This window comes from Lagenorhynchus albirostris, chromosome 18 (genome assembly GCF_949774975.1).
Source record: "Lagenorhynchus albirostris chromosome 18, mLagAlb1.1, whole genome shotgun sequence".
Classification (NCBI taxonomy): domain Eukaryota; kingdom Metazoa; phylum Chordata; class Mammalia; order Artiodactyla; family Delphinidae; genus Lagenorhynchus; species Lagenorhynchus albirostris.
In genome coordinates this window covers 17,758,045-17,770,369 of record NC_083112.1, presented here as the reverse complement: position 1 = coordinate 17,770,369, position 12,325 = coordinate 17,758,045, and the positions used below count along the sequence as shown (strand labels likewise).

General features: G+C 42.9%; 1 protein-coding gene across 2 annotated transcripts in view; it reads right to left on the bottom strand.

The window, feature by feature from the left end:
• KPNA3 (karyopherin subunit alpha 3) overlaps window positions 1-10,708 on the bottom strand; it is an 87,463-nt gene extending 76,755 nt beyond the window's left edge. Inside the window, exons 1-2 of one of the 2 annotated variants that reach the window (XM_060128929.1) lie at window positions 10,570-10,693; window positions 4,666-4,760 (exon numbers count right to left, since the gene is read on the bottom strand). Coding sequence is in view for 1 of the 2 variants with exons in the window: in XM_060128928.1 (XP_059984911.1) it covers window positions 10,570-10,638 (69 nt within the window). In the remaining variant the exon portion in view is untranslated. Of the gene's footprint in view, window positions 1-4,665; window positions 4,761-10,569 lie in introns of both variants that reach the window. The other variant, XM_060128928.1, reaches the window with a different exon arrangement.
• Between the last annotated feature and the right edge of the window lie 1,617 nt (window positions 10,709-12,325).

Sequence of the window (12,325 nt, the reverse complement as noted above, 5' to 3'; positions counted from 1 at the left end):
CAAAATTCTGACAAATCTAAGAACTCGAAGGCATCACTTACATAAGAGCAAAAAGTAATAGCCATATGCATAACGATGATTCTCAAGAACCAAGAAAATAACTAAATTATATTCTACTTAAGAAGGCAGAGACATGCATAGGACATTTTTAGAAACACTGGCATTTCAAAATAAAAGAAAATTTGTTATGTAAACAAATAAACTTATAACCCAGAAAACTCAACAGTTCAGAATGATTAATTCCAAGTTAATATAGTCATGATTCATTTTACCATGTTTTAATTGTTAATGTTCGTATCCTAAGCTGTGGCAAATTTTTTCTTAATGGCAAAATGACGAAGTATAGCTACATCTTCCTTACATATTTAATACTGCTCTACTTTGAAGGTAAAGGAATAGAGACTTGGAAATGAGAATATAGCCAAACCTTATGCTAAGAAAACAAAAAGTCAACTCAGGAATGCTATCAGTCATGGAAAGAGAATATCACTGACTTTGAAGTTAAAGATTTTCTAGATACACTTTCTAACTCCTTTACTGGATCCCAAGAAGTCAGGTGACTTTTTCACTTCAAATGTTATTCAAGTCTTTATCACATTTCACCCAAACAACTAAAATTCATTTCATCAAATATGGTAACTCTGACATCATGACATTAAACTACTCTTTATCATCTGAACCGCCTGATCAGTCTAACATCAATATTGGGATATATTCTGAAGCACACAGCATCACCAATTGAAGGTTTATTTAAATCAAAAATACTTAAACTAAAGATAATTAAGCCTTTCAAACTAACCTCCAGTTTACAGAAAATTCAGAGGGTCGTAAGAAATAGGAGGAACAAGTTAAGCAACACCACAAAGAGAAAGACATATCCAGTAATTAGGACAGTCTGATAGGTTGAACCATATGAAACTGCTGATATTTGGCTGTTTTGAACCTCAAAAATGGCAATTTCATGTGGCTTGACTTAATATAAGGAAACTGGGGCTTCCCTGGTGGCGCAGTGGTTGAGAGTCCGCCTGCCAATGCAGGGGACACGGGTTCGTGCCCCGGTCCGGGAAGATCCCACATGCCGTGGAGCAGCTGGGCCCATGAGCCATGGCCGCTGAGCCTGCGTGTCCAGAGCCTCTGCTCCACAAAGGGAGAGGCCACAACAGTGAGACCCCACGTACAGGAAAAAAAAAAAAAAAAAAAAAAAAAAAAAAAAATATATATATATATATATATATATATATATATATATACACATGAAACTGACCTGATTTCTTCTTCACAAAATTAACAGCATTTTTTAAATGGTGGGGAAAAACAGCAGAAAGGTGGAAGCAACCCAAGGATCCATCAGTGGATAAATGGATAAGCAAAATGTGGTATATCCATACAATGGAATATTATTCAGTCATAAAAAGGAAGGAAAATTTGACACACACTGCAACATGGATGAACCTTGAAGATATTATGCTAAGTGAAATAAGTCAGTCACAAAAGGAGAAACATTGTATGATTCTACTTATGTGATGTTCCTAGAAGAGTCAAATTCATAAGGACAGAAAGAAGAGAGGTTGCCAGGGGCTGGGGAGAGTGGAAATGTAGTTAGTTTAATGGGGACAGAGTTTCAGTTGGGGAAGATGAAAAAGTTCTGGAGACAGATAGTGGGAATGGTTACACAATGATGTGCATGTATTTAATGCCACAGAATGGTACACTTAAAAGGTTAAAATGGTACATTTTATATTATGTATACATTACCACAATAAAAAACATGGTGGTCCTAGAGAAATGGAGATAAAAACAAAAATAAACAAATGGAACCTAATGAAACTTAAAAGCTTTTGTACAGCAAAGGAAACCATAAACAAGATGAAAAGACAACCCTCAGAATGGGAGAAAATATTTGCAAACAAAGCAACCGACAAAGGATTAATCTGCAAAACATACAAGCAGCTCATGCAGCTCAATATCAAAAAAACAAACAACCCAATACAAAAATGGGCAGAAAATCTAAATAGACATTTCTCCAAAGAAGATATACAGATGGCCAACAAACACATGAAAGGATGCTCAACATCACTTATCATTAGAGAAATGCAAATCAAAACTACAATCACCCCACACCGGTCAGAATGGCGATCATCAAAAAATCTACAAACAACCTAGAAAATGGTACAGATGAACCAGTTTGCAGGGCAGAAATAGAGACACAGATGTAGAGAACAAACGTATGGACACCAAGGGGGGAAAGTGGCAGGGATTGGGGTGGTGGTGGTGGTGGAATGAACTGGGAGATTGGGATTGCCATGTATGCACTAATATGTATAAAATAGATAACTAATAAAAACCTGCTGTATAAAAAAATAAATAAAATTCAAAAAAAAATCTACAAACAATAAATGCTGAAGAGGGTGTGGAAAAAAGGGAACCCTGTTGCACTTTTGGTGGGAATGTAAACTGATACAGCCACTATGGAGAACAGTAGGGAGGTTCCTTAAAAAACTAAAAACAACTACCATATGACCCAGCAATCCCACTACTGGGCATGTATCCTGAGAAAACCATAATTCAAAAAGAGTCATGTACCACAATGTTCACTGCAGCACTATTTACAATAGCTAGGACATGGAAGCAACCTAGGTGCCCATCGACAGATGAATGGATAAAGAAGATGTGGCACATATATACAATGGAATATTACTCAGCCATAAAAAGAAACGAAATTGAGTTACTTGTAGTGAGGTGGATGGACCTAGAGTCTGTCATACAGAGTGAAGAAAGTCAGAAAAGAGAAAAATACTGTATGCTAACACATATATATGGAATCTAAAAAAAAAAAAAGGTTCTCATGAACCTAGGGGCAGGACAGGAATAAAGACACCGACGTAGAAAATGCACTTGAGGACACAGGGAGGGGCAAGGGTAAGCTGGGATGAAGTGAGAGAGTGGCATGGACTTATAAATACTACCAAAAGTAAAACAGATAGCTAGTGGGAAGCAGTTGCATAGCACACAGAGATCAGCTCGGTGCTTTGTGACCACCTAGAGGGGTGTGATAGAGAGGGTGGGAGGGAGACGCAAGAGGGAGGGGATATGGGGATATATGTATACATACAGCTGATTCACTTTGTTATACAGCAGAAACTAACACAACAATGTAAAGCAATTATTCTCCAATAAAGATGTTAAAAAAAAAACCATGGTGGGAGGAGTCTCTTAAAGGAGATTTAAGAAACATAACCAAATGTGATCAGATCTTGTGTAATCATGGTTCTAACAACCAAAAGTTAAAAAAAAAAAAAGTTAAAGGACAACTGGGGAAATTTAAATGTAGATTACATTAGCTGTTATTAGGAAATGATTAATTGTGTCAGGGTGATGTGGTATTTATTTAAGAATGCACTCTTATTTTTTAGAGAAGTATGTAAGTCTTCAGGAGTAAATTGTCATGACTGACATATAAGAAAATTTTAAAAATTATTTCTCTATAAATGTGTCTTAATCTCCCAATATTTTACCTATCATAATAAAATGTTTGGACTTGATTTGGGAAGCAGTAAAAAAAAAAAAAAAAAAAAAAAAGCACTGAAAGAGTAGAAGTTTCAGTTAAAAAGCATATTTTAGGAAAATTATTGTGCTGGTGGTACTTACAATGAAGGTACTTATTTAAGAAATACTTTAGTGCTTATTTTGCTCTGCCACTGTACTAAGAACTAGGTAATGGAGGTACATATAGGAGAAACAGATAAAACATAATAAAAATATATTATCTAACCACAGTGAGGGAAGAAAGTTTCCTAACAACCTGGGGGGGTGAGGGGAGATTCAGAAAGATTTCTCAGAAGAGCTAAATCCAGAGGTGAGTATTTAAGAGGGGTAGGAATTAACCAGGCAACAGGAGGGAGGGAAGGATATTCCAGTCAGCAGGATAACCCTGAGAATAGAAACAGAATTGGCAAGCAGGGGAGGGCCGGATTCCAGATTATGTATAAGCATATAAGAAGTTCAGTGTTGCTAGAGCTTAAAGGTGTGGGGATGGGGGGGTGGGGGACGGACACAGAACCTTGAAAAATAACCAGGTATCAGGCTCACTAAAACATCTCATGAACTGGAGGAAGAACACCACTTTGGAGGCAACTTTTAAACTGCTAGATGATAAGTAATAAGGCTGAAAGTAGGCTGGAGGCAGTGGAATAGAGAGGCAGGGCCCAAATCCAGAGACAGCACAGAGATTCAAGCTACATGACTGGCATCTGACTGAATGTGGAAGATGAGGAAGGAGTCCAAGAAACCTCTCAAATTTCAAGTTCAGGTCACAGTGAGAGTGATGATGCCATAAACAGAAAAAAGAAAAAACAAAGGCTTTAAACACTTTGAGCTTGAGAAGCTGATGTGATGCTCATGTGATTAATTTCCAGCAGATGATTAAAACAGATTTATGTTCCCCACACTGAAGTGACCGTTCAAACTAACGGAACTGCTAATGTGGGTAAGAAAAAGCCAATAGAGAAGTGAGTTGTGGACAGAATCCCAAGGCATGCCTATAATCAATGGGAAGAAAGAAGAACCAGCAAAGCCAACCAAAGAAGAGTAATCAATGAGGCAGAAGGACCAGGAAAGATTATATGTCCAGATAGTGAATTTGAGAAAAGATAATTATAAGTGTACCTGCTATATGACGTATAGATTCCTGAAAAACTTCATGTTCTGCAAAATTAGGAAGAAAGAGGGAAACATATCAAGACGGTTGGAGCAATCAGCACCTTTAAGACAGAACATATGGTTAATTGGAGCCAAGAGGCATACTCCTGGGCTTGCTATTTTCAACTGTTTCTGTATTTCAACTACTTGTGTTCAACTGCTGCTACTTGGGAGGGCTAAATAGTTAATGTGCTGGTAAAAATCAAATATCAACCAACATGAATTCTGCATGAACTAACATCATTCCTCTTTATCATTCAAGCAAGAATTAGTTTATGTTACATAAATACATTATAGCAGAAGAGATTGTCAAAGGAGGGTTGTAGGCAACGGTATCAATGCCATAAAGTCAATAACAAAAGAAATTATTAATATTTTAGAATAATACTGTACTTTTCACTCCCAAATACATTATCTAGTCTCTTTTAAAGAATATTTATTAAATTTTATATACTGGTCTAAATGACCCAACGTCCCTACCATGAGTGGGCTTCTTGACAGACCACATACTTTAACAGCTGCAATACACACACAGAATTTGTTGTACATCACAGCAACCTATCCCAAAGAGGTAAAGGAAAACTCACTTAGAAAAAAACAGAGAGAAGGGAAAAAATAGGGACTGATTGTAGTATGTTATTCGTCAGGAAAGGCCCTGTGGAGAATTTCTGAAGGTTTTTTTTTTTTTTTTTGCGGTACGCGGGCCTCTCACTGCTGTGGCCCCTCCCGTTGCAGAGCACAGGCTCCGGGTGCACAGGCTCAGCGGCCATGGCTCACGGGCACAGCCGCTCCGCGGCATGTGGGATCTTCCCAGACCGGGGCACGAACCCGTGTCCCCTGCATCGGCAGGCGGACTCTCAACCACTGCGCCACCAGGGAAGCCTCTAAAGGTTTTTTTGAACTATAATGACATGGTATGGCAGAACTGCAATCTTGGTGTTCCAGAGATATATGAAGGAGTATGAGTGAAGAAAGAGTTTGCCAGAGTGAGCCCCACCAAACAGATAGCAAAAGAAGGCATTCAGGAGAACAGCATATATAAAGGCATGGGAAGGAAACGTATTGGTTACAGCCCCATCTCAAGTACTTTATCATGGATAGCAATACAAAATATATAGGAAATATAAGAAAAGCAGTAGGTGAGGTAGAAAAGGCAGACCTTTTTTTTTCTTCTTTTTTTTTTTGGCTGTACGTGGGCCTCTCACTGTTGTGGCCTCTCCCGTTGCGGAGCACAGGCTCCGGACATGCAGGCTCAGCGGCCATGACGCACGGGTCCACCCGCTCCACGACATGTGGGATCCTCCCGGACCAGGGCACGAACCCATGTCTCCTGCATCAGCAGGCGGACTCTCAACCACTGCGCCACAAGGGAAGCCCAAGGCAGACCTTTTTATGAAATTATGTGAGGCATGCTAAGGACCTTTAATTTTATCCTGAATGCAATGGGATGATTTGCCAGGGAAGTAACACAAAAAGGTTTCAGAAAGATCAATCCATAAGTTCACTGGGGAGGGAAGATACAGGGAAACCAGGTGCACTATCACACCTGTATAGGAGACAGTGATAGGGGCCTAAACTAGGGCAGGGTGGTAAGGTTGGTAACAAAGGTAAAAATATGAGGGCTCATCAGATAACTAACACAGAAAAGTGAACGAAGGCAGGAAGGGAGTCAAAGTCAAGGATAAGGTTTGAAGCTTGAACAGTTAGGTACTATTTCTTACCAACAAAGCTTCCAAAGAGAGAAGCAAGTTTGGTAGTGCTAGATGAATTTACAAATGAGAAGATATTTATTTATCCCTAGTATTAGAAATTGAAGCCTAAAGTTTAAGTGTTAAGGCCAAAGATATGGGTTCTTATTTTTCAGTGAAACCAATGAACTGGCTTCTTACTAATAAGGAAACTTTGCAAAAGTGAAAAAGTAGAAGGTAAATAAATCAAATGATAAATAGGATGACAAAAGTTTTTATTTGCAAGGTTTTAAAATATCAAAATAGGAATTTCCCTGATATAGTCAAGATTTATTAAATATTTTCCCCATTAATTAACCTTCAGATGTGCATCCATACAAGCCAAGTCTTAGGCTCCACTCAGTGAAGAGACAGTAAAGCACAGTGAGCACGAGTTCTGGCTTCAGTGTCATGCTGCTGCACTTTAAGTCTAGGCTCTGCCACTTAAACCACCTAGGACTTGGGGCTAGTAAGTTCAGAACCGCAGGCTTCAAGTTTCCTTGGAAGTAAATGTGGATAATAATACATACATACTTTATAGGACTGTGAAGACTAGATAAATAATCCATATAAAGTACTTGGTACAGGTTGACTGTAAACATTCAGTAAGTGTTAAGAATTTTCAAATAATTATTAGTTGTCACTGATGAAAATGTCATATCTTTGAAGTGTACAGGAGCAAGAAAAACTTGACCTGGATGGCAGTTACCTGCATGTTTGATTTTTAAGTATTTACTAAATGGAACTATGTATTTCCTAGTTGTAGCTACAAAATCCATTCACCCTACCCAAGCCTTGAACTGCTGTCCATGATAATTACTCCCTCCCCTACCTCCATCTATAAACCTCAGGATAAGGGTTATCCCTTTTCTATCCTGTGAGCTTCACACAAAAGAGGAAGAGAACAAGGGAAGAGGAGGAGGTTCAAATCCTCATTCCATGTTAGGACCATCCCCGATATCAATTTTTGGGAAAATTCCTCCTACATATGGGATAACAGTACCATTCCTCCAGAATTAATTCTACATATTACTGCCAGTCACCTTTTTTCCATTCCTGTAATCATGCTACACCTCCTAACTCTACTCTAGAATAAATTCCTTCAGATCTCTGTATCAAGAAGTTTCCAAGCAACTCTTTGCCACAAAAATATTCTCAGACCACCACAAGCCACCTGGAAGTCTCATCTCTTCACTCCTTAATCTAATCTCTTCTTTTTCACCTGGATCTTTATTCACTAATTTCTCACGTGCCCTGTTCAAGTTTAGTCCATACTTTCTATAAAATTCACCAACCTTTCTTCTATGAAGCTATTCCCAACTGAATGACTATGAAACTACTTTCTTCCTGAACCCTCTCCCTACTCACAATTCCCTAGCATAACCCCACACTTTTATTTTTAGAAAATATGTATTTTATTCTTGCGCCTAGCATCTTATTTGTGTATCAGCTGGCTGTATAATTTATATCTTTTATCTATCCTATGTGTGAAAAAGTAGGAATGCTATCTCATCGAAGTACATCTCACTGTTTTTGAAATAGCCTGATAATCACTGCTATTTAGTCACAGAGCTAAGCTGCAACATAAGTTTCTAGTGTAATATAGTTTCTAAAATGGGTAAGACTAAACTAGATATGGTGTCTAGTCTCAGTTATACCAAATTCTACAATAAAGTCACTTGATCAGATTTGACCCCAGTTCATCCTTTAGTCATATTTCTAGCACCCCTCTCTCTCAGCAGTCCTACTACAGCAGTAACTGAAGAGTCCTACATTCTCAGGACTCTTCAATTACCACTCCCTGATGTCTGGAATGCCCCTTCCTTGCTCTCTCCCTCTCCCAGGCCAACTTTCTTTCATCCAGGATCAGCTCACTCCCATTCATCCACTAGGAATCAACCAGAACATCTCCCTTGACTGCTCAGCTCCAAGTCAGGATTTTCTCACACATTCTCAGAATACACTTATTGATGTATTGCATTGTAATTATCAGTTTACTTTCCTACACTCCTACAGAACTGTAAAGGTAAACTCCTTGAGGTACAGACTGAACAATGTTAGATACCCAATAGACAATTAATGAATGAACGCTCATACCCACTCCATGACCTTGTGCACGCTGTACACACAGTCTTGAGTTTCCTCATCTAAAGTACTTTCCTCCTGTAAAGTGTGGATAATGCTACACCTAGCTCATAAAGTTGTCACAGGATTAAAAGAGGTATCATGAAGCTCTTAGTGTCTGACACATGGAACTACCATTTGAATGTCTGCTATTTCATGCCTTAGTTACCCTCCTGAATCCTGGGAATTGTAATGTCACCAATATTTTCAGGCTGAAAGGCTTAGCAAGCATGCATCCAGAAGTCACTGGTTACATTCTGATTATCAGCAGATATTTACTGTGTGCCTATTATGTGCAGAAGTCCTTACTATGTATCACTGAGCTGCCAGAAACAATAGGGGCAAAAAATAAGACAAAAACTTGTAGCAGTATCCAAGAGAGGAAAGACTGTTAATTAGTTTTTCTGTACAAACAATACACGTATTTTTTCAAACTACATTAACTTTTGTTTTATAATAGGGGTTAGCTTCAAGAACAAATACTGGTGGGCAAAATTCAAACTTAACTCCTATCATCAAGTGGACCAAAAACAAGAGGCAGTTACAAAATTTCTTGTTGCTATTCCTAGGTTTCACTTTTGCTTATAAGTATCAATATTTCTCACAAAAGAAATTTAGCCATGACCAGGACAGAGATAGATGAACTTTATTTGTCTCAATCAAATGGGAATTCCATAGTATTTCCTAATTGGTATGTAATTTTATAGCTCCAAAAAATGGCCTGTGTTTTCTCTATTTTTCTACAAAACAGAACGCTGACTGGCATTATTTTCCCTCACCATCTTCTCTCTTTAGGACAGGATAAAATGCACACTTCTTAGTCACAATGGCCCCTTAGCAAGAATGACAAAACTGCAAATCATGTCACCTAGTATTAGAAAAGGAGGCTGTGGACTTGAAACACTTTCCCCCTAACATATCCAGAGGTGAGAGTCCCAGTGAAGTTTGTGCATTAAACTACACTGCTTTTGGTAGCTGCAGAGACCTCTAGCGCTGCCTGGATAAGCCGAGTTTGCAAATAGTACCTGCTAATGTCACCTTAATAAGACAATGGCAACATGCTGAGTAGCAACAGAGTGACCACGATGAATGTTTACAGTTTTGCAATCATTTGGAAATTCTACCGGTTTGGAGCAAGAAATATATACAAGGCCGTATGAACGTACGTATCCAATTTATTTCAGTAAAACGTGTCAAAGAAATGATCACCCTATGCACACCCCCACTACAAGAAAAGGCTCAGAAAACAGGTCCTGTGCGCGGAGGTCGGAACAACGTCTCTTCCAAAGCCTCCACACAATAGATGGTAAACTATTGTCCACCTTCAGCTTGCTCCAAATGCCAGCAGTAAGGAGAGTATGAGCTGGAAAAGCTCAGCACGACTGCTCCAGAGAACCGCACCGGAATATTAGAAAACGGTCCTGGCGCATCCTACCCTCCCCCATCCACCACCCTCCGACAAGTCAGTTACCCGGCTGGTCCCCACCCCCCTCTGCGGGCCGCCACCGCCCGCCTGGGCCCGGCTCGCAGAAGGTAGGCGCGGGGACCGGCAGAGTCGAGGCTCCATGTGCGGCAGCGCGGGAGGCACTGAGGGGGCTGCGCCGGGCGGAAGGCTGCATGGGGAGCGGGCGTGAGCCGCGGCCGCCCCCTCGGTGGGGCGGTCGACAGATCCGAGCGGCAGCATCCCCGGCCCGCGAGGCCCCGGCCCGCGGACCCCGCCTCAGCTCCACACCTCTTCCTCGCCGACAGCAGGCCGCGCCCGCGTGACGGGGCCGAAAACCCCGGTATTTCCAGGTCTCTGCGCCGGCAGCTCCGGGGGGCGGCTGCAGCCCGGCCCGCGTCCCGCCGCCCGCTCCGCCCAGCCCCTAGCCGCGACGACGAGAGGCGGCGGCCAACTCCGACCCACCGCGAGCCGGCAAGAACCAGCCCGGCGCCGGCCCCCCGCCCCTCCCTGCCGCCTCGGGGCCGGCGCGGCCAGGCGGGCGAGCCGGGCGGGCCCCAGCCGCGGAAGCACACTCACCTCTACATCTCGGCCCTTATTCTTAAAGCTCTTGATGCGGTGGTTCTCTAAGCCGGGGTTCTCGGCCATGGCTGCGCGCTGCTCCGGCGGCGGCTACTCCGGCGGCTGCGGCGGCGAGTCTCGGCGCGGGAGGGGGAGGTGGGGGAGGGCCGGAGGGAAGGGGGGGAGGGGGAGAGGAGAGCACGTTCCGTGACGCCTCCGAGCGCGAGGTGGCAGCAGCGCCGGGGGAGGCTCAGGCGGACAGACGGGAGGGGCGGGGCGGGAACAGCGCTGAGGAACCGCGGGCGCCTGCAGAACCTTGAGTCACGTGACGCAGGCGGCCTCCGGCCTGGATGCTAGCCGACTGGATGTGCCCGATGGTTCTCGGGATGACCCCCGCCAACGCCCGCCCCCCAGCAAGGACTCCCCACAACCCCTCGGAGCTGCAAGTCATGTGCCAGCAATGGAGCCAGACTTACCCGCTTTTACTGCCCCCGAAACGCGGAGCTGCGGCAGGAAACTACAGTTCCCAGCATGCCATTCTTCGGCGGGGCTAACTCTCCCGAACCAGGAGAATGTCGGGAACCCTAAGCGCGCGGCTTTCTGCACGCTGCGCTTTGAGCGCCTGGGCGCGAGACTCCGCCCCCAAGGCCGCCTCTGGGCGGGGTGGGGTGGGAGGAGCTTCCCCGGAGTTGGTACTTTGCGCCCCATTGACAGGGAGGGGGCGGGGCTTCCTGGGAGGCGCACCTCTCTCCCCGTAGCCTAGAAAATTAGAAACGAAGCCATGGTTCGTGCTTTGTTCCCTTGCTTCTTTGGGTCGAGGTGGGGATGGGGGTGGTGGGGTGGGGGGAGTCTCCTGAAATAGCAGCCACCCTCATTCGCTGTTCCCTTGCTCAGCTTTGGTTTTATAATTAGCATTTATTTCCACCTGACATGTACATATGTATGTATGTGATATATGTGTTTATGTGTGTGTGTTACCTGGCTTACTGCATCGGAATTAGCTCAGTTAAAGTAGGGACATTGGTAGGTCTACTGCTGAAACCCTCTGTTAATACAGTGCCTGGCACGTCGTGAATAATCAATAAATACCTGAACAGATTAGCGCTCTAGGGTCTGTTTCTTCATCATCCTCCCAAGCCCCGTTCTGCAGCCTCCACTCTGGCAGTTCCTGCATTTATGTACCCTCAATACCTCCGTTCTGCCACCACACATAATCTTCTCAGCCTTCAGGAAGTAGTCAAGCCCTGATCCGCAGACTCTCCAGTCTAGCATCTCCTTTTAGGGTCATCGTAGGAATGATCACGGGAAATTTGGATCCATAACGCTAATAGTTGCTTTCTGGAGCAGGTGGGCTTCTCTGAATGTATGTGAAATAATTTAGTTTCAGAATCTCTGGCAGATACAAGTGATCTTATAGTACAGTTCAAATGACACTGAGGTCATTCAAAGGTTGGGAGAAATATAACCATGAAGAGATCGAAGAAGATATTCTTTCAAAGCAAAGGGGACTTAGAGAGCCCGAGGTCCAGGGGTCATGAATTAAGAGGCCTTTGCTGGCCTGGCTATGTCTGGGCCACTTTTGTGAGTGATGGGTGGTGGCTTGTTGATAAACACAGGCTCATTTAAAGGCTTCAGACCATTGTTGCCATATTGGACCGTGGGCCGGTCTTGACAAAGGTCCCATTTTTCAAGGGAAACCAAAAAGCTGGGTTCTTTTTTCTTCATTTAAAAATGTCGATTTATATTTTTTAGTGGACTTTAGGGAATCAGTCAC